We start from the raw sequence: 23,545 nt of genomic DNA on the forward strand, positions 1-23,545 counted from the left end.
GAAGTCTGATTCAAGGACGTTTATAATATCTAAAGGACCAATTTCTTTTACTTTAATTCGATTCACATAGTGTACTTCAGTTTTAAGGTTGACAGGAGAATACATACTTGGTGTCACTTGCATTACTACTATGCGATGGCTAGTTCCAATAGCGTCGCAATAGTCTACATAAGGATTCCCGTGTCCAACAATGTTCCATCCAGGGTCAGTACGCTGTGCATAAGGCTGATGGTCTTGGCCAGAAACTACTTCTCTTGGAAGGAGAGCTTGTGAGCAATTATATCCAATGAGCACACCTACTTCACAATCTTGGAGAGGTGCTATCTCATCTTGAAGGTGATTTAAATGAGACCAAGCTTTTGCGGTTTCATTTGTTGGCATGTGAGTTCTGTTGGCTGGAATGAACTCCCGAGTGTAGACTGGTGGTAAAGAGATCCTTTTACTAGAATAAAAACCTCTAACTTGTAGGTCTTTTACTTTTTGAGAGCTTACAATTGTGGTCCTTGAAGTCATCGTAGAGAGCTTGGGTTTAACTTGTTCTTTGCTTGCATCCAATGCTTCAGCCACTTCATTTAAAATGAAGGTTGTGTCAATTTGAGAGTCTAAAAGGGCATAAACAAGAACTTCTTGTGCAGGTTGAGTCATAGAGGAAATCAAGACAGGAATTATTGCTGCTGTTTGCGTTTTAGTCTCATCAAGAATTACTCTATTTGAAGTAACAGCTGTAGCTATTTCTTTAAATTGCATTGATGAAGGTGCTTTCTTGGTGCCTTTATTGACTTCTACTTAACTTGTTCTCTTGTGGTAATTTTTGGTGTTCTTTAATTCGCTCCTCATGGAGACAGGTTGGATGCATCTTGTGGCACACATCACAGACACTCCTACTCCTGCAATTCTTTGAGAAATGGCCAGGCTTAAGACAACCAAAACATAACTTTTCAGCTTGAACTAATTTAATTTAGTCTGAAATTGATTTTTCCATAAGCTTCCTACATTTGTGCAAAATGTGTCCAGTCTTCTGACAGAAAATACGTGTTATGACAGGTTTTTCACTGGTACTTGTGGTTAGGGTCTTTGCTCCAAAGCTTTGACGCTTTTGGACCTTCAACCTCACCTAGTTTAAGTGCTTGTAAGGATGTAACAGGATTGCAGGTGATTTTCACCTCTCTCATCAAAAACTTGACAAACTGGCTAAAGGAGGGAAATTGGTTGGTCTCCTCTTCTATTTCAACAACCTTACAATTCCAACTCACTGCTAACCATTCAGGTAACTTTGAAAGAATCTTCCTGTTCTCATTACAATCATTCAAGATTTCAAATGTCTTGATATGAACCATGGCAGCCTCACAACTACGAAGAAAATCAACAAATTCTCTGAGCTCAAAACTGTCTTTAGAGCCCATCTTAGTCCATGCTTGGAGCTTATCTCTATATGATTTTGCAATTGTGAATGGATTCCAATATCTCTCCTCTAAAATGTCCCATGCAGCAGCATAAGCAGATTCAGTTCCAAGTATGAAATATCCATCAAGTGCTTTCTTAACTTGGCCGCTTACATACCTACGGAGGTAGTAGATCTTCTCTTTATCTTGAATGTTCTTCTGGTCAATCAGCATGTTGAAAGAAAGTTTCCAGTCACTGTACTTCAATGGATCCCTGCTGAATACTGATGGTTCAGGAACTGGAATTCTATTTGCACTTAAAGCACCTACCAGCACCTTCACGAGATCTGCTGTACTTTCATTAGAGGAAGAGGTCATCACAGCTTGTGGTACAGGAGCTATTTTCAGGAAGTCTTTCTGACCTTGTTCTATGATCTCTTCTTGATCATACACCTTCATTCTCGCTCGTGCTGCCTTTAGACATTTCACTGCTTCCAAATGTTGTACTTTTCTCCGTTTTTCCTCAAGAGTCTTTTGTAGAGTTCCATGTTCTTCTTCCATTTGAGCTTTAATTTTTGCTTCATCTTCCTCTCTCTTTAATCTATGTTTCAACTCTTCAGCTTCTAGCTCTAAACGACGTTTTGCAGCTGCTGCCTCTTGATCAGCCATCTTCTTTTTAACTTGAGCTTCTAAGAGCTGAATTTCCAATTGTTCTTTATTTTGTTCTTCTAACACTTCCAGAACAGCCTGGCTTGCAGCAGCATCCGCAGCAGCCTCTTGTCGCTTCACAGATGACCTAATTGAACACTCGGAGGCACCTTTCAAAATAGAAGAAACAGAGCCTGACTCACTTAACATACTTGACTCGAAGATAGAGCCTGCTTCTGGCCAGTCTTCCTTTTCTCCTTCTGGAGTAACTCCTTGCAATCGACTTGAGGCTCTGGATACAATAAAATTAGAAACCTCCACACACAAATCCACTCTTCGTCGTGTTTCTTGATCTGGAATTGAAATTTTGCATAGCTCATCATAAACACGCTGGACATCTACAGAAAGACCTACCACATGACCAATGATATCATTGAGCAGGACATCAGATAGAGTCTCTGTTGGTTGTGATAATGTACTCTTAGAAGATTTGACATACGTTTTCCATTTGGTGTAAATATAAGTAAACCTTTGTTGAAGTGATTTAATTTTTGCAAATTGCATTTCTCTACCCTTTTCTGTAAGAGTTATTTTTCTTTTACTTCTTCTTGACTGTTGTTCATCTTCTTGCTGTGCTTCAACACCCTGTTGACTTATTTCAGGTTGGGCTTGAGAATCCGCACTATCCTTAATGCCACCCCTTACATGCACTTCGAGCTCCTTTGACTCTGACATTTAAGCAACTAAATTAACCCAATTTTATGGGTAGAAAATATGCATCAATTACATCTAAACCAATATTGGCCCTTTCTCAAAGTAAAATGTCACTAAAATGCAATCAATTTAAGGCTTGAATACTGAAATGTTGATTAATAACCTTCAGTAACAATACTGCATAGGATATTAAATGTGCAAAATAACCCCTCTAATCAAATATTGTTTTTAAACACCCTTGAAAAGATTGATATCAAACAAACAATAGCATTTACAATACATCTTTTTGAAATCTAGAAAATTCAATAAAACCTTTAAATATATATCTATTAATTGCAATCTTGAATTAAACGTGAGCAAAAAATAAACACTTCGAACACACTTTGCAAATGCACAACCTTAACTTACTATGAAAATTATTTGGTAACCTTTATAAACCTTCTTCTTAGACATATCTTAACTACTTAAGCTCTTAATAATTTAGTCTGTTATTCCTTGTACTTGTGTTGTGTGCATCTTCTTAAGTCTGTATTTGTGTGTGTGTGTGCTCATCTGTTAGTCCTTCGACAATGCACTCCACCCGTTGCAAACACGTGCCAATCCCGCTTGGTCGGCAACTTGCTGCGTCACCCACTCATGTCGTTGAACAAGATAAGTTTTCACTGCCACTCCCTTCAAGCATAGACTGGCACAAGTGGTTTCCGTACTACTGGTTTATTTGATGGCTTTTCCCCCAAATCACCGTGAAAACTAAACAATGAATACAAACCACATTAACTTAATATAAACTTAAACATACATTAACAAACAGACATACTTTTAAGAACTTCAAACACAAAATACAAGCAAAGCAAATATAAATCGAAAATACCTTGTTGGCTGCATGCTATATGAAAGAAATTGTCTTGAATACACCTTGATGTCACGTTTAAATCCCTTGCACAAAGAGATGTCCATTGAAGCATACACGCTTAACGTTGGTGTTTGCCACTGGCTTGCTTACATGAACTGAGAACCTCGCTGACAATCAGCAATTAAATACAACCGTCGATATTTCAAAATAAAAGTCCTATACCAAATAAAACAAATTCACAAAATATAAATGTAACTTATTTTCTTCATAACAAAAATAATAGAAAAAGTAACCAACTTGTATACATAATATATAAAATATAATAACAAACAGTTACACTGATCGCTTGGTCTTTTTTATTGTGACTCACATCCGCAATGGCCACATATGTGCTATCCCACACAGAAACAGGAATATACTGGAAACACATGTTGTTAGTAGGCAAGGAAAGTAAAAAGCAGAGGGAGATGTGAATGTACTATATTTAAGTGCCTTGTCGGTGTCCTTGCTCGGTGGAGTCGCGCAGATAGAGTCGAAGGTCTTTTGCCTCATTGGTCTTTACACAAGGGATGATGCTACCACGCCAACACAGAGTCACAGTTAAAATATATGTGATTAGAACTAATACAGCTAAACACGCCTTCATGATTTGCAAAACATAAGCCTGAAAGATGTGAATGACCCTCATATTGAAACAGCGATCTACTAGCTCCACGCTTTTAAGTGCAAAAACTACAACGTGCAACAATAACGAGCAGCAAAAAATGAGCTTAATACAAAATTAATCTTTAACAACACCAGGTAATAGTCCAGGCAACGGGAAAACAAAGTGAACAACGTGTTGAGCAGACTTGCGCACTACTGCAGTCTTCTGCTGACTAATTGCTTCTCCTGTATTAATACATTTTAATAAAAATTCTCTATTTCCATTAACATTCTAAGTAGGGCTGTGCAAAAATATCGATAAATGTAACTATCACAATATTTTTCCCGATCTACTATCAATACATTTTTTTTATCATGTCATAAACAACGGCCAAAAGTAAGTGGAAGCAAGCATGGCAAATTCAAAGTATTGCCATATATCACAAATGTGTATCATATCGAAATATATAGCAATATATTGTATCGTGACCCATCTATTGTGATATGTATCGTATTGTGAGGCACTTGCCAATACACAGTCATAATTCTAAGCAGACGTATTTCTTATAAAACGTAAAGATCAACAGCTTGACCACAGAAAACACCATAAACATTTAATTCAATTTAATGTTGCATTGTTTCAAAGCAGCTTTACAGGAAAAAGAAAGCACAAAAAGGGGGGAAATTAAGTGTATAGAATAGAGAAGACCACAGAGAAGAGATCATCTTAATAAAAGCAACGTTAATAGAATTTGCAGAACCTTAAGCTAATTAAATAACAGCAGTATCCCTGTGAGCAAGCCAACATGGCACAGTGGCAAGGAACCAAAACTCCAATGATAAATAAATAGAGAAAAAACCTAGGGAGGAACCAGACTCAGCTGAGAGGGCCAGTTCTCCTCTGACGTGTTACAGCTGCACTCAGTAACTTTGATTACGAGTTACTGAGTAAATGTTTTTGATTAACAAGGAGATAATATTTGTAGTGATTTATTACATTTACATTTGTTTAAAACTGTTTAGGTCTGACAACATATGAGTGTTTGGGCAGGGATAATAATTGAGGCAGAATGTAACTGAGTGCAGCTATAACTTCAATTGCCGAAGCTGGGATGGTCTGTCAGTCCGCAGGCTCTCACAGGATGATGACACCTGGCGTTGAGACTAGAGCTGATGTAATATCTAGTTAGGGGAGGAGGGCAGAAAGAGACTAATTAGCGTTTGCTGTCTAATATAACGGCAAGGTCTTTAACTGTGTTTGCAGGTTGTATTCTGTAATATTCTGCTTACAGGTCTTTGGTCTGATTAGTAATATCGCTGTCTTATCGGATTTTAAGAGAAGGAAATTACTGGTCATCTAATGTTTTTTTTATGACAGTTCTGACAGTTTTGATCATTTTGAGGTTTCATCTGGTGTAGTATGATCCGCATAGCAGTGAAAACGAATACCATGTTTTATAATAATATTACCAAGAGGCAGTATGTATAAAATAGCAGAGGCCCTAAAACAGATCATTGAGGTAATCTATATATTACTGCCATTTGACTTTGATTTGATGATTTACCATTTAAATGAACACATTTATATTGGTCAGATAGGTAGGATCTGAACCTTTGTAATGCATGTCCCTGAATACCGATATAATTCTGTAAGCGATCTAAAAGTATTGTACGTGGCGCTAAGATCAAACAAGACTAGGAGTGAGCCTTGGTCTGATGCTAGAAGCAAGTCATTTGTAATTTCAACTAGAGCTATTGTGACATAAAGCCAGACTGCAATTTCCTGTGTATGTCATTATTTTGTAAAAAATAACACAACTGTGTGGACATTACTTTTTCTAGTATTTTAGACAGATAGGGGTGGTTTGAGTTGATCTATAATTACCTAGTTCACTGGGATCCAAGTTTGGATTCTTAGGAGGCTTAATGATGGCCAGCTTGAAGGGTCCTGTGTCATGGCCTAGGCTGATTGACGAGTTAATAATATTATGAATGGGCTAGTAGTAAAGTAGTAAAATGTTTAGTAATTTGGTAGAGGGGCCAGCGGAACCATGGCCAATGGACTGGCAGGTGGAGACAGAGGAAGAGAGAGTGGGAGGCTGGGCAGGAACCTCCTAGATGCAGGAGATGAGGAGCTGACTGACGAAGGAGAGCTGTGCATGACCAGCGGAGACAAAGGAGAGCTGTGAGGGACCAGCAGAGACAAAGGAGAGCTGTGCGGGACCAGCGGAGATGAAGGAGAGCTGGGCGGGACCAGTGGGGACGGAGAAGAGCTGGGCGGGACCAGTGGGGACAGAGAAGAGCTGGGCGAGACCAGTGGGGATGGAGAAGAGCTGGGCGGGACCAGCAGGGTGAAGGAGAGCTGGAGGGGACCAGTGGGAACGAAGGAGAGCTGCGTGAGATCAGAGGGGACGGTAGACGCCAGAAATCACATCACTTAGGCTGTCAAATATACCACAAAAAAGCTTTATCCCCTCTACATTAAAGTCTGGACTGAGTGACTAAAAGGAGATTCTGATCGCTGGATCTTAGATTACTAGTGGGAGTATAAAAATGCAACAGTTCTGAAAGGTAACTAGGGGCTTTATTATGTAAAGATTTATACACAAGTAAGATCATTTTAAAATCAATTCTAAATTCAATAGGCAGCCAGTGGAAGGCCATCAGTATAGGGGTGATGTGGCCACATTTGCAACTATATTGAAGAAATATAGCGGAAGCATTTTGGACCAATTGTAGGCAAGTAAGTTGTGATTTTAAAATACGGAAATATAGTTAGTTGCATTAATCTAACCGTGAAGTAATAAAAGCATAGACATCTCTAAAGTTTTAGCATTTAAAAAATGTTATTTTTGACAGCAAGCAAAGTTGATGCCCAGATTTCGCACATGAGAAAGGAATCATCTCAGTTCCCTTTCTGTCGGTCTCTCGACGTTGTGTCAAACCGACAGATGGGGTTTGATCTTGAGAACCTATCACTCTGATTGTACTTTTTAAAAGGCCAATGAAATTGGCGAATGGTATGACGCGCCAGTCTCCGCCCCTTACATACGGGTATAAAAGGACGATGGCGCGTCCATTCATTCGCCTTTTGTTCTTCGGAACCTGCTGAGCATCTTTATATGCAAAGCGCTTATCTCTCGGTACTACTGGACCATACGACACAGATCAGCGTTTCGGTGGAAAGCCATAAGTGTCTAAAAGAGCAAATTTTTCTGAAAGAGTTGAGAATTTCCTACAGCGTGCACGTGTCACTGGCATGTCTCGCCGCTGTAATCTTGGGTGTGGCTGCTTTGTTTGCCACAGACGGGCACAAAACCTGTGTCAAATGCTTGGGGCTCAAGCATGCTGCAACAGCGTTCGTGGATCTGACATGTCCATGCGAACACATGTCGATCAGAGTGTTGCGGTCACATGTGGCTGTGTTCTGCATGGACGCAGCCACAACACCGGTTTTTTTTCCTTCACCGCGGCGGTGGTGATTCGGGGACTCCCATGGACTTTAATCCGCCGCCAGTGCCGCAGACCATCCATGCCCCAGCATGCTCACCTGCCCCGACTCCGATGAGCAGCAGTGGACCGTCTCATAGCAGAGATGGTGACGAGGACAAAGTGTCCGTCATAGCATCGGATGGCGACTTCCGGACATCTGATGCAGAGGACTCCCTGGAGCTCCCTGCTATGGCTGGTCAAGCCCAGGATGAGGCCATGCTTGCCCGGGCCGCCGCGAGTATTGGGCTGCAATGCACCTCCTTCCCCCCAACGCTCGCGGGTTGACTCGTGGTATCTGGATTCGAAGCGTGGTGTGAAGCTGCGTCCCACTCCAGTGCCATTCTTCCCGGAGGTGCATGAGGAGCTTACGAAGACGTGGCAGGCCCCATTTTCGGCGCATGCATGTCAGATGAGCTCAGTCGCCCTGACTTCCCTCGACTCGGGAGCTGCTAAGGGATACATCGATATACCCCAGGCAGAGCGTGCAGTCGTGGTGCACCTGTGCCCGCAGACAGCTGCCACCTGGCGGGACCGACCAAGGCTCCCTTCCAAGGCGTGTAAGTTTTCTTCCCAACTGGTGTCGAAAGCTTACACTGCCGCGGGTCAAGCAGCTTCCACTCTTAATGCAATGGCCATCCTGGCGGTCCATCAGGCTAAGGCATTGAAGAAGATGGACGAGAGAAGTCGCGACCCAGCGGTTATGCAGGAACTGTGCACTGCCATTGATTTCGCTCTCCGGGCAACTAAGGTGACGGCGCGCATGCTGGGTCAGACGATGTCCACTCTGGTGGTCTAGGAAAGACACCTATGGCTGAACCTTGTTTGCTTTCTTGACATGCCCATCTCGCAAGGAGGGCTGTTTGGTGGCACCGTCAAGGACTTTTCTCAACAGTTCTCGTCGGTGAAGAAGCAGACGGAGGCAATTAAACACATTCTGCCCCGCCACGACCAGGCCACCTGTAGGTCGTCTAGGTCCTGGTCGGCGTCTGCTTCCCAGCAGCCTTCTCAGTGCCTGGTGCCCAATTTCTCAGTAAAAGAGCTTCCTTTCTCCCTGGGCATCACAGCATGACAGGCATTCAGGCAGGTAAATTTGCAGACCGCTCGCCTTGGCCGGCCACAGAACCTCCCCCTACGAGGACGATGTTGTAGATCGCTCCCCTAGTTCCTCTGTCGCGGTGTCTCGGGGACTTGTTACAGCTCCCCAGCTCATCCAGGTGGCTAGTGAGGACGATCCGTCTCGGCTACGCGATCCAGTTCACCAGGCGCCCGCTTAGGTTTCGAGGCATTCTCTTCACCTCAGTTTGAGGCGAGAATGCTCCCGTAATTCGAGCCGAGGTTGCCACCCTTCTGGTGAAAGGTGCAATCGAGCCCGTCCCTCAGGCCGAGATGTCCTCTGGGTTTTACAGCCCCTACTTCATCGTCCCCAAGAAAGGTGGGGGGCTGCACCCTATCCTAGATCTGCGCTCTCTGAACAAAGCTCTTCACAGGCTTTTGTTCAGAATGCTGACGCAGAGGTGCATCCTGACATCAGGATTGGTTCGTGGCTATCGTCCTGAAGGACGCTTAATTTCATGTTTCGATTCTCCCTCGTCACTGACCATTTCTGCAGTTTGCGTTCGAGGGCCAGGCATATCAGTACAGAATCTTGCCCTTCGGTATGGCCCTGTCTCCCCGTGTCGTCACCAAGATCGCGGAGGCTGCCCTGGCTCCCCTCAGGGAACAGGGCGTGCGTATCCTCAACTATCTCAACGACTGGCTTATCTTGGCACACTTGCGAGATCTGTTGTGTACACACAGGGACCTGGTGCTCCGGCACCTCGACCGATCGGGCCTTCAGGTCAACTGGGACAAGAACACGCTCTCCCCCGCGCAGAGCATCTCTTATCTCAGTATGGAACTGGACTCACCAGCGCACAACAGCGGTCCCCCTGAAAACTTTTTAGAGGCTCCTGGGGCATCCTCAGCGGCAGTGGTGCCGCTTGGGTTGATGCATATGAGACCGCTTCAGCATTGGCTTCAGAGTCGGGTTCCTTGTAGAGCGTGGCACACCGGCACGATGCGGATTTCCATCCACTCGGGCAGGTTTCGAGGCACATCATTAGAGACGACAGACACCTCCCTGCTCGGCTGGGGTGCGGTGTGCAATGGGCATGCAGTGTCGGGGCAGTGGACGGGCCCCTGCCTGCAGTTGCATATCAACTGCCTAGAGTTGCTGGCTGCTTGGCTTGCCCTGAAGAGGTTCCTACCCCTCGTTCAGGGCAAGCATGTGCTGCTCCGCATGGACAACACAGCTGCTGTGGCCTACATCAACCACCAGGGTGGCATACGGTCACGGCAGATGTCCTAACTCACCCGACGCCTCCTCCTCTGGAGTCAGCAGAGAGTGACATCTCTGCGAGCCATTCATATCCCGGGCGACCTCAACCGGACAGCCGACGAGCTCTCTTGGCAGGTTACGCTCTGCGGAGAGGGGCGACTCCACCCTCCCTGGACACCGCACATTGCCCACTTTGGTGCCCCCTCCGCACGGATGCCTTAGCACACAGCTGGCCACGAGACAAGCGGAAGTACACCTTCCCCCAGTGAGCCTCCTTGCACAGGTGCTGTGCAAGGTCAGGGAAGAGGAGCATCAATTACTGCTAGTTGCGCCCTATTGGCCCAACCAGACTTGGTTCGCGGAGCTGACGCTTCTGATGACAACTCCCCCCTGGCCAATTCCCCTGACGAAGGACCTGCTTTCTCAGGGGAAGGGCATGGTCTGGCACCCGAGACCAGATGTCTGGAGACTCCGTGTCTGGCTCCTGGACGGGAGTAGGAGATCCTGAGTGACCTGCCCCCAGGAGTAAGGGAGACCATCACTCAGGTCAGGGCTCCTGCCACTAGGCACCTCTATGCCTACAAGTGGCGCCTCTTCTCCTCCTGGTGTGCTTCCCACCGGGAAGACCCACAGAGTTGTGCGATCAGTGTCGTGCTGTCCTTTCTTCAAGAGAGGCTAGAGAGCAATCTCTCGCCATCCACCCTTAAAGTGTATGTTGCCACCATTGCTGCACATCATGATAGGGTTGCAGGTAAGTGTCTGGGACAGCACGACCTGGTCATCAGATTCCTCAGGAGCGCGAGGAGGTTAAATTCACCCCAACTACGCTCTGTACCCTCTTGGGACTCTAATGTGGTCCTTGCGGACTTTGTTAGGGCTCCGTTTGAGCCCTTAGGAGAGGCCGCTCTACCTCATCTCACAATGAAGACGGCTCTCCTAGTGGCGCTCGCCTCTATCAATTGGGTAGGGGCTCTACAGGCACTCTCTGAGTTTGGACTGGGTGACTCCCACGCTGTGTTGAGACCCCGGCCAGGCTACGTGCCCAAAGTTCCCACCACTCCCTTCCGGGACCAGGTGGTGAACTTGCAGGCGCTCCCCGTTAGGGAGGAAGACCCAAGCCCTGCTGTGTTGTGTCTAGTATGCACCCTGCGCTTTTTCTTGTACCACACGCAGAGCTTCAGAAGCTCTGAGCAGCTCTTTGTTTGTTTCGGAGGACTGCAAAAAGGGAGGGCTGTCTCCAAACAGAGACTGGTGCACTGGATCGTGGACGCGATCACTTTGGCATACCGGTCTCAGGATCTCCCACACAGGGCACCTCTCTGGCAGAGCTGCGGGTTGGGCTACGCCCACTACCTTTGCGAGGTTCTACAACCTTCGCATGGAACCAGTTTCCAAGCGTGTCTTGCTGGATACCAACAGGTAGGACCAGCGACCGGCGTGGCGTACTCATCCTAAAGCGCCTTCTCCCCTCTTTAGGTGAGTTAGTGCACTCTTCTGCCTCCCTACTTTCCCCACTGGGTGAAGTACAGGCATTCCATCCATCACTAAGCATCTCTTCTAGTTACGAGCCAAGCGGAGAGGCTCCTATACCAAAGCTCGGTAGAGGCGAGTTTCCCTCTCGAGGTGAACCCCTCTTTACTTATGCTGATGCTCCAAACGTAGTGACTCCCCCATTGGGTTGTCCCGTCTGATCTATTCCTCCCCGCTGGTGAACCTGTGACCTCCCCACGGTGGACTCCACTGTTCAGCGCACCCCGGTTGGGGTCGTGCACCATTCTCCCATGAGTTCTCCCCATTGGCGAGACCGTGTGTAATTTCCACATGTCACCTACAGTCGATAGGATGTGGCCTCCGTAGCGCATGCTTCTCTCTCGAGGTTCCTGCGCTCCCCAGTGTCCCTCACGGTGCCAGGCCATCTCGTATCTAGCGTAGGAAGGCCTCTGCCTGTGACGACCGTTGGTAAGAGCCCTCGCCCTTATTCAAGTGCTGCCTTACTTATTTCACTGGAAGATCATGATTCGCGGCAGTGCACTCATGACTCGCCTAGGCCGGTCAGGGTCGCGCCGCTTGAGGTCGTGATATGGCGAAGCTCAGTGGCGTTTCGTATAGGAACCCCATCTGTCGGTTCGACACAGTGTCGAGAGACTAATAAAAAGCAGTCATGCTTTGTGACAATATTGTCGATTAATTCTGTAAATTGCCCTATATGTCATGGAATCGACAGGCTCTCACCTCACTCCCTCATTCCTCTCACAGTCACCAGAGTACTAATCACCCGCACCTGCAGCTCATCACCAACATCATCAGCCACAGGATAAAACACTCACATCTGCACTCAGTCTTTGTCTGGTCTCACTTGTGAACAGAATACCTCAACTACTTACCGAGTCTTCCAAGCCATCAGAGTTAAGTCTGTGAATCTTATCTATTCTTCAAAGTCTCCCTTATCTTCCTGTTGGTCACGTCAGTCACGCAAGTTACGTCATCACATCACCCCCGGAAGTTCAGCCTGTCATCCACGATCACCTACAACCACAAGGACATTACCTGTACTCATTCCATCTCAGTCTTTGACATATTTACTTACCTGTTTTACTTACATGTGTATGAATAAACTCATTGTTCATTTATATCCTCTCCGCAAGTGGTTCTGTGACACTATAAAGTCCTTTACTGAGTGAGGATGACAGTAGATCGCCACTAATAAAACAGGACCATTCCAGTCAAGATGAAGAAGCTGAACTTCAAAATTGGCAAACACATCCACTAAAACAGACTGACAACGTTTAAGAAAAAAACGTCAATTTTTCTCCAGCACCCACTCCACAAATGGGGTGGAGTTCTAACCAGGTCCAGAAAATACGATAACATAACCCCAATGTTATCATCCCTTCACTGGCTACCCATTAAGTGTCCTATTGACTTTAAAGTTCTTTTAATTACTATAAAACCTTAAACAGTTTAGCCACTACCTACATAACAGAGCTTCTACCACACTACAACCCATCACGCTCTCTAAGATCTCAAAACTCCGGACTTTTGATAACACCTAGAAAAACTAAATCCACCAAAGGGGGAAGAGATTTCTCTTACGTAGCACCTAAACTCTGGAATACCCTTCCCGATACTATTCGAAAGTCAGACACACTCTCAAAATTTAAATCTAGATTAAAGATACATCTTTTCAGCCAAGCATTCACTTAATGCATAATATGCTAAATAAACCACCAGAGACTGCATTTATTATATATTATTTACTAGAATGACCTTGTTTGTTCTATAAACACCACCAGTGTTGGGAGTAACGCATTACAAAAGTAACAATATTACAGTAATATATTAGTTTTTGATGTAACGCAGTAATATAACGCATTACTAATAAAATTTGGGTAATATTATACATTTTTCCCCCTGAAATTATTTTTTTTAATTTACCAACACATTCCATTCCCAGAAAAAAACGAATCTGTGGTTAAAATATTATGATTGTAATACTTTCTACTGTTACTGAAATCCGATGGTTGAAATGAATGCAACGGATTCTAAAAAAAGAATAGAAACAAAACGAAAGTAAGTAGAAAGAGATTCTGCGTTTTACCCTGTCGTATAGGTTGCATTATAGTGGGCTCTGCCTCTACCATAATTCACCAGATGGCCGTTTGTCTACTTTTGCGATTCTGACAGTGATTATTAGTTAAATTGTGCCATGAGCCTTCTCTGTCCCTCTTATATTTGAGGCTCTATATATTTCACTCGAGTATTTAAATGCCGACTGCCGGCGGTCGACAACGCATTGATGCAAATTGTTTGCCTTGATAAGGAATGTCCGCCTAAGTATTGTCAAACAAGTATTAGTTTCGCAGATAGTTTGTTTAATTAACATTTTTTAATATTGTAGTAGACTACCACAAATACCACTGGTAGTCCATGGATATTACCTGATACAGACATTGACACTCGAATCCTAAAGTATTAAGTCCTGCATTGTTTTAGGCATTCTAGACAGACATAAGGTTGTAGTTTACAGGTATTTGCCGATTTGTTGATGCAGTATTTGTCCCACCCCTCCTGGGCTGTGATTGGATGGCCGAGAAAAAAAGTGACATGGATGAGCACAATCATTCTGCATTAACACATCGCCCTCCACTGGATGTACAATGAGCAGCAATGAACTATTGTAATACACAGCTACCTCACGGTCAACTGCCGGCCACACAAACATAAATAAAACTTAACATAATGTCCTGGCCTGTTCCTCTCTCATCCTTCAATCCTGTTGCTCGTCCTTTTATGCTTCCACTCCTCCGTGAGAGATGCGAGACCGGTGCAACACTCATGATCACTCGCATCACCGGCCTCGCATCGTCCCCTCGCGGCTCTTGTCCCGCCTTCCTCGTTACAACTATATTTAAGCATTTTAGAATGCATAAAAAAGCTATTAGCTGAAAAAGCGATAGAAACCATCATAAATTTTACTGGATTTATTGGTTATGATTGGAATTTTATTGGTGGTAATGGAAACAAAAGTTTCTACTGGTATGTGTTGGGTTCTGTTGACCAGACCATTAAATCATACTCAAATAATGTCCAAAATACACTACAAAAAAAGGTATTTAATAAACCCAATGGTTTTAGTGGAGTTTTAATGGAAACCATTAGAATATCTGTGGGTGGGGGTGGGGGGGGGGTTCAGCAGGGTAGTCATACTTTTGTGGTTATTTTGATCAAACTAACTCAAAAGTAACGCGAAAGTAGTGTAATGCATTACAATTGAAAGACAGTGATATTTGAATATAACTAATTACTTTTAAATGACAGTAACTAGTAATATATAATGTATTACATTTTGGAGGTAACTTGCCCAACACTGAACACCATGCACTGTGTTTTACCCTTTTTTTGTGTTTTTCTTATTTTCTCATGTAAAGTGGCTTTAGAACAACGCACATTGTGAAAAGCGCTATATAAATACAATTGAATTTCATTTCATTTACAATAGCTGCCTTTGAAATGGTTTAATTTTTGACGTACTAGTCAAATGGTGCGTAGTGTCTTTTGGCCTCATTTATGAAATGAGCGTACGACCGAAAACTGGGCGTATGGTCGTTTCCACGCAAAACTTGCCATTTATCAGGTTGCTACGATCAAATCTCTCAACAGGTCTCAGTTCGTGTATGCAAGTTTTGAGATATTTTTCGTTTAGTATAACAAATGTAAAAATAGATTCATAAGCGATTTCTTATTTTCATTACATTAATAAATTATTTTAAAGTAAAGTAATTATATGTCTCATTTAATGTTTGAAATTACAAGTTTAACGGGTGCTTTGGTGTAAAAAAAACTTTCATTAGGTTTTAGTCTACTTCTAAGATAATTTACCCAAATTAAAATGCACAATTAAAAGTAAAACATTTAAAAACCTACAATCATCAATCAAAAAATAATCAATTACAAGCAATGGGTAAGTTTACCTATATTTGCAAGATGATAGCTTCTTTGTTTGACAAATATGCATTTTATAGAAAACAGTAAACACGCATGCTTTGATGTTTTTTTTATTTGTGCAATGGTTGCCTGGCTTTGTGTAGCAGGTTCCAAGCCGGTGTGTGGGGCCTGAAGACCGCTGGTCCTGCCTCTGACAGATCTGAAATAGAAAAAATAAATGAAGCAAACATAAAACTGTGTGTGCTTGATTTAAGCAGCATGAAATGCAAAATTAGCAGCATTATTTTAAACAGATTTTAAACCTTTATCCTGTTTAGAAACATGCATCTCTCTCCTCCACCTCAGACCATTTTTTTCTTCCCCTAAATGAAGAAAACTGCATAAAAGCATTTACATATAAATATTATTCTAGAATTGCGCCGTAAAAATGATCAGTAATTTATATCTACATTTATTTTTACATTAACACATTAATAAAAATTAAACAAAGTTTTTCAAGACTAAAGTCAGATTAATTTTGTTTAAATTTAAATGCAAGTAATTTAAAGCAACAACAATACTTTTTTTACAGTGTAAAAATAATAGTGAAACACTAATAATAAATAAAATATTTGCGGTCAAAAGTTCCTCTTTTTGGCCGGATTGCATTTCACCATGTCACAAAATCTAGGGGCGAGGCATCTACACCCTGAATTTATAGGGGAGTGATATGTAAATTACGACATTTATCATGATCATTCGTACGACAAGATTGGCGCATACGAATGTTTGATGAATCACACGTAAACCCTGTCATAAGATTTTTAGAAAGGAGATTTGGCGTATGACGTTAGAATGCGTGCCGCTATCTCCTTTGTTTGACGGCATATTCCAGGCTTCTGATTGGCCGACACGGCCAACACTTTATGGTTAGAGATATCGCCACATGTTTGTTTGGTATGCTTTTGACAGCGCTTTATATCGTGTTTTTGCGTTTTCGTGTGGGTGCGATTTTTTTTAAATGAAGAAGGAAAAACTTAACCATTGATTAAGCACAAATAATCTATTGAACCTTTCATTCCCTTATCGGTAGGTAGGATTTATAAGTGCATTGTAAGACATTTAAGACAATTTGTTGAATCACTTCACGTGGTGTCTTCGAGTAAAAAATATGTTTGATTCAGGCTTTGCTTTGTGTATTTCCATAACGTTTTACCACTCGGTCTGACTAAGGATGTATTTCAGTGAAAACATGTTGTCAGTGCATACACTTTATTTGCCTGCATATATTTATATATCAGCCTTTTGTGAAAATGACTTTTGTTGATTGTCTTAACTTTTGGAAAATGTGCTGCAGATGGAGCACATTTCTGGGAAGGACTAAATAAAAACGTCCAGCCTATACTTATTTTAAGTTAATGCATGTCTATAATAATGATGAACTATGTATTCCTGGGGTCATACCATTTGACATGTATACCTAAGAATACCTGACCATACCCTAAAAATGTTAAATTATCTCACATTTTAAAAAGATTTACTAACCTTTGCATGCAGCAGTTAGTGTCACCAGGGGTTCTTCTCTGTGATTTAATTTCCCATCATATCCCAGTCTTCTTGCACAAGGTTAACAAAATTGCTTCTTAAATGGTGGTTACACCACCTTGACAATTCATAAATTTAGTTTCCCCAAATGAATTATAATATTCAACAATGATTTTCCATTTAATTTTATTTACTATTAAATATATCGAATGTAAGATTATGCCAAGTGAATTAAATAGAAATGTGCATTATAGCTAAGCACTAATGTTGTGCAACATCATTATTTGATCTATAGTATACTGAGCTTTAATACTAAAGTTATGGATACAGCACCACTTTATAAAAAAAAAACTTTGAACACTTGAAAATAGTGCTGAATTGTTATGCTAGCATGGGTCACAAATCATGTTACAAACCCCCTAGCTATTGACAATTGACTTTGAGAACCTCTGGTATATACTGTATAATCAAATGAGTGTCCAAAGCCCTTTAAGTTATGCTGGAGTGGTAAATTCACAAAGACAATTCTGAAATTCATGTAATTGTGTTTGGTGAGAAAGAGAGATTGGTTTGCCTTACGGCCTGTCTTATACTGGCCACTTCCTGTTTACTCTCATGACACAGCATCAGCAAATGCAAATCAGCAAATACATAACCTATAGGCCTGAAGTGATTACAGTTAAAATGTTAGTAAAGTTTCCTTGTAGGGGAGACTGCCCTTAGGCAATGGTTTACCCTCTGGAGTGAGAGCTTCAAAGGGTTAAAGGGTGTAGGGGACCAACAACTTGAAGTGCCCTTCTGCGTTATCATCCGTGCGTATAAGGAGGCGCCATCGCCACGCAAAGAATCTGTGCGAAGAATCATGGGTGAGCGCGAAGTGTTCATCAGTTGTACCCTTTGAAATCCTTCATTCCGAAGGGACATTTAAAATTGCCAGTTATGACAACTTCGGTATGGAACAACCCTTCAATATGGCGCCATGATTGGTTTCACTGCAAAGTGCCCTTCGGAGAGCGATATATCCCATTTGGAATGCACTGCCTGGCTGTGACTGGCCAGTGGGCTGCATTTTGGACACCCCTGCCCTAGATGGACACAACCTTATGGTTTCCATATATAGATTGAGTCATCGAAACAGCTGCTGCAATAACAAGTGTGTGGCAGGGGTGCACATGGATTGTGAAGAAAGGAATGAAAGCAAGATCATTGTTTATAATTTTATAATGTTTAAAATTAAACGCATCACTTTATCTAATTCTCACTGGAATGCAAAAAATAAATAAATATTTCACATTACAGTAAATATGAGTTAATCAACAACATTTTTGTCTTAGTTTGTAAAAATACACAAACAATTGTTGACAGAAATACACCTGGATACATGACACATCCTTAGACTTGTTATTATTACTACTGCTATAAAGATTTTAAAAATGACATTGATGTGAGAAATGTGAAACAAAAATACTGCAGCCCATAGAGGATCCATTGTGTCAATAGCTGATGGAAACTTTTCTTCTCAGTGAAAGTCTCTAATATTACATGTTATCTCATGAAGATACTTGTTTGATAATGTTGTAACATTTTGTCAGCTGCATGTGAGCACTAACAAACTCAGAGTCCGAATAATAGTGTAGTCCTAACATTGCTGGTATTTAAAGCATACAGATCACATGTGCAACTTGACACTTGCATAAGGTAGATAAATTTGGAAGGAGGTCAGAGAAAGAGAGTACTGTCTACATTCGCAACACAGCTAAAAGAGGGAAGAAATGAGAGCAAAAGGATTTGGCTTTGGTTAAAAATCACCTGCTTTCTTCAAATGAAAGCTGTGGAAGAGTGGATTGCAAGCAGGGGTAGATAACATCCTCAAATTTCTGAACCTGAGTTTTTTTTTTTGTACAGTGTGTATCTTTTTGCACTCGTTACACACAATCACCACACTATGTGGGCAGTAGTGACGGAGTTGCTTTTCAGCTTTGTGCTGTTAGCCTTTTTGGTGATCAGCTGTCAAAATGTCCTGCATATCGCCAGCAACTCTGTCCGATCTGTACTTGCTTACATTCACACTCAACTGGATCGTGAACTTGGTGAGGATGAAGGGGTAGCTGATGAAGAGGAAAATGTTACTACACGTGTGGTGCGGCGCAGGGTTATTCTGAAGGTACAAAGAGGGGAAAACAATAGAAACAATTTTGACAAAAAGCTCAAGTAGAAAAAATTATAATTTGGTAATTACCACTACAACTAAAATATAAAGAAATGTCAATAGTGGCAGTAGTGATGTCTGCTTTATAATGTGTGGAGTTTCGAATATATTGGTTTGGAGGATGGTTGAAGTGACATTGTCCTGTAAAAATATTGAAATATGCATTTGTAATTACAGTTGGAAATTGATGGATGTAAATGTAGCTTTTTTTGCAAAGTATTTATTACTAATTTATTTATTAAATCTGAAGTACTTCTACTCTTCATACTTTAGATACACAGGCATATATTTTTTTTTTCTATCATTTTCTTTCTTCATTTATAGATGCGGGGTACATAATGGACTGTGTCTCTCATTAAGCTTGCTTTTGTCATATTTCACCCAGGGTGAGAAGGCAGAAGATCTCGCAGGAGATAAAGTAAGCGAGGAGCAGTTTACAGACGAGCATGGCAACATTGTCACCAAAAAGGTCAGCTATCACATAATCCATCTCCCACTCATTAGCATGTAAAGTCCATTTTAGAGGCCCACAAGAATATGTTTAAGTAATTTTGTTTTAGATTAGCAAATAAATGTGATTCATGAAACATGCTTTACGAAATTTGGAATGGAGTCTGTTCCAAAACCTAGTGATCTGCTGAGGTTTAGACATAATTTACCATAAGTGTTCCTCTCCTGTAAATGAGCAGTAAACTATAAATATACTTACCTGTAAAAAAAATGTGTTTATTTGACATAACATGGTAACATTTTACACTAAGATATTTGTATTTGTTACCATGAATTAACTAACATGCAGATCAATATTCCCTCATTAATTATTCATCTTAGTTTATGCTAATTTAAAAATGTTCTAATACATTTTTAAGTCAAATATTAGATTAGGTAATGCACAATGAACTAACATGAAGAACTATACTGGCATTAACATTACACAAGAATAATAAATAAAACCCATATTGTTAATTGTTAGCTCGTATTAGCTCAAATAAAACCTTATTGTAAAGTATTACCCTTAACCATTTATCAACTTACTAATAATACCAACTAACTTTAATGGCACAGTATTATATATTTTGTTTACATGTGTACATACATTATCCTAAACGTTTTAATCCAGATAAACTCAAACTTTTAACCAGTGTAATATCCCTCTTCTTTGTATGAACCATCCGCTTTTACTGATCATAGGTCATACCTACAAATCTTCGACTTCATGCAGGACTTTTCAGATCAATCTGTGAATGTCTAAGTATTGTGAAAGCGATTTCGAAGCAGTACGGTCTCACAAGACTTTAATGTGATACGCTGATTGATCTGCACAGCGCCACATGCATAACCACCTACCTGGTTATAATACTTCATTTCATTACATTGATACCTCAGTGGAGGTAAAGACAACAACTTCCAGTATTCCATGCCCCTTCACAGCATCATTAACCTATGCTTTATTGTTTTGCAACCTTTAGCATCGAAAAAATACATATTGTGCCTTTATTACTAACTTGCTTTAAAGTCTGCTAAAATCACTGTTTACCACTTGCTAGGGCTGGGTATTGAGTTTGATACTTTAGGCACCGACCGAATTGCCTCGATACCATCGAGTATCAAAAAAATGTCTTGTTGTTCCATACCAAATTTCGATACCAGTAGCACACAATGAAGTATTTGCGGCAAGATAATTGCTGCCAAAACGGGCAACACGACAAATCTGATGAAGCACTGCAACTGAGCCGGTAATCCTCTCTGTCACACCTCCTGCCACACAGCGTTCTTCAACATGCCAACCACACGATGAAGGCAACAGCACTATGACTGGGACGTCGACAGGTGAGGATAACTTTTAGCAAACAAAATCATATTTTTACATTGGTCCATGCATGTGTACTAGTTAAGTTATTGTTTCTTAACTTAAGTTAACGTTTCTGTGCCCTGTGATCGAGTCATATGAACTGGGACCTACGTAACTGTTTGGGTGTATGGCTATAAATAGTTAGCTACATCGTTGCTAAAATGCTAAAAATAGCAGCACTGTAACTGTGGCACCAACAAGTAACTAAGAATAATGTTTAGAAAACAAACACACATGACTTGTATTGGTACATGCATGTGTATTTGTTAAGCTGTCTGATGTTCCAGCACCATCCACACCCTCAGAGCTTACATTTTCTACTGCTGGAAACATTATCAGTCAGAAGCGTTCTTATTTGTCTCCTGAACCAGCAGACTTGCTGAGTGATTTAAAGATTTCAAGTGATTTTAAGATTTCAAGCAGTGAGACTCACATAATGACTAGAAATTGTCCATTTCTCACTGTTTGAACTTTATCAAAACTATTTACACTAATTTTTTGTGTTGGTTACATTTTGTTCCTTTATGCTTTATTGAAAGGAAAAAATGGTATAGAAAAAAAGGGATCGTTGAGGAACCGGTATCGAAGTCAAGGTATCAGTATTGGTATTGAACATTTTTAAGTGATACCCAGCTCTGCACTTGCATGACCATTAAAGGTTAATAATGATTATAATTGTGTTTTAAAGGGGTAAAGTGTATATCACAACATTATAAATAATACAATTAAAACCGTTTTGTTGTTCCTTGTCAAATCAACCAAATTTTGATTATTTTCCTGGCTTACATTTTGTATTTGTTTTATGTTTTTACAGAAGCAAGACCAACGTCAGTAGTGATGAAAGCCAAAATATTAAATGTCACCGATGAATAGTAACTGAGTACACTAATGTGTAGAGGGAGGTAAAGTGTTTAACCTGCAATTTGGAGCCATATTAGTGGGGGTAAAAAAAATGACATGCGAAACATTCCAGCATCATTATTTTATTTTTACACAGGTATTGGTATACCTGTTAGTAAAATCTGTTAATTTTAGCAATCCTTGTTGCATTTTATGCCAATGGTGACAGTTCAAAAATAAAGAAAAAAGCACTTTGTGTGTTATTTTGTGTATGCCTGTTACTCATGAATAGTTAGAGACCTGATTGTCCTTTTAGATTCTTGTACTTGACCAACTTGTCTTTTAGGAAGTACATTTTGAAGGCCCTATATGGTTCAGTACTAGAGAAAAGGGGATCGAAATGTGGCTTCTTGAGAAAACACATTCCCCTTCAGTCGGTCTCTCGATGTTGTGTTGAGAGACAGACTGGGGTTTAATCTTGAGAACCTATCATCTCCGAGAGGAATTTAAAACGCCAATGGGCTTTGGTGAATGGCACATGCAAGCCAGTCCCCGCCCCGTGCATACGGGTATAAAAGGGAGGTGGCGGCGGCCATTCACTCATCCTTTGTTTTTCGGAACCTGCATGATGTACATGTCAAGTGCTCCATCTCTTCGAGTTTCTTCCAGACTGCTGGATTTATGAAGCGAAGCAGCGGATTTCTCCCTCTTGGTAGCAGATTTCCCCTGGGCGTCTCGGCAGCAAGCCGCAGATATTTCTAAAAGAGCAAATTTCCTCTCACAGTCTGAGCTGTCTTCGGGCAGGTCTCGCAGCTGTGTTCTTGGGTATGACAGACTCATCCCTGAGGCCGACGAGCACAACACCTGTATTGCATGTTGGGGGTCCAACATGCAGTTGCAGGGCTCGTCGATTAAGGTGTTGCGGTCACGGTCGGCTACGTTCTTCGGAATGTAGCCGCAACCCCGTCTGCTTCCTGAGCGAAGATGACTGCCGCTTCGGCGAGGTCGACCACTTCGGCGACGGCGGGGGTGATTGAGGATTCCCACGGATGTCACTCCGCCAGTTTCGGCTCGCGGACCATCCCACTCTCTTTCGAAAGAACTTCTCTCTCTTCGGGCGTCCCCGCAGCACTCTCGATACGACGGTGCGCTGGGTGACACAACTTCTCGCTGCCTTCCGCAATCTCCACTTGACGTTGCGTTGGCCGGTGGTAACACCAGGCAGGTAAGTCAGCAGAGCCGTCAAACTCCCCGGGGTTCCGCCCCGTGCGAGATGACCGCTCTGTCAGTCACCGAACCAGCCTTCCACGGCATGGTGAAGCAGATCGTCCCTCTGGTTCCACTGTCACGGATCTTGGGCGCTTGGCAAGAGTGCACCAGCCCGTCACGCTGGCTAGAGAGGACGATCCGTGTCGGTTATGTGATCCAGTTCGCCAGGCGCCTGTCCAAGTTTCGGGGCATTCTCCACACCTCGGTTCGAGGGGAGATTGCTCCTGTGCTTCGGGACGAGGTTGCCGCCCTTCTGGCGAAAGGTGCGATCGAACCCGTCCTTCTAACCGAGATGTCTTCCGAGTTTTACAGCCCGTACTTCACAGTGCCCAAAAAAGGTGGGTGGCTGCACCCC

The 23,545-nt window shown here is 42.2% G+C and overlaps 1 protein-coding gene across 1 annotated transcript in view; it reads left to right on the forward strand.

Moving 5' to 3' along the window:
- ank1a (ankyrin 1, erythrocytic a) overlaps positions 1 to 23,545 on the forward strand; it is a 371,228-nt gene that overhangs the window by 308,379 nt on the left and 39,304 nt on the right. Inside the window, exon 41 of the mRNA XM_057351699.1 lies at positions 19,615 to 19,698. Coding sequence (XP_057207682.1) covers positions 19,615 to 19,698 — 84 coding nt within the window. The remainder of the gene's footprint in view (positions 1 to 19,614; positions 19,699 to 23,545) is intronic.

This window comes from Triplophysa rosa, linkage group LG2 (assembly GCF_024868665.1).
Source record: "Triplophysa rosa linkage group LG2, Trosa_1v2, whole genome shotgun sequence".
NCBI classification, from domain to species: Eukaryota; Metazoa; Chordata; class Actinopteri; order Cypriniformes; family Nemacheilidae; genus Triplophysa; species Triplophysa rosa.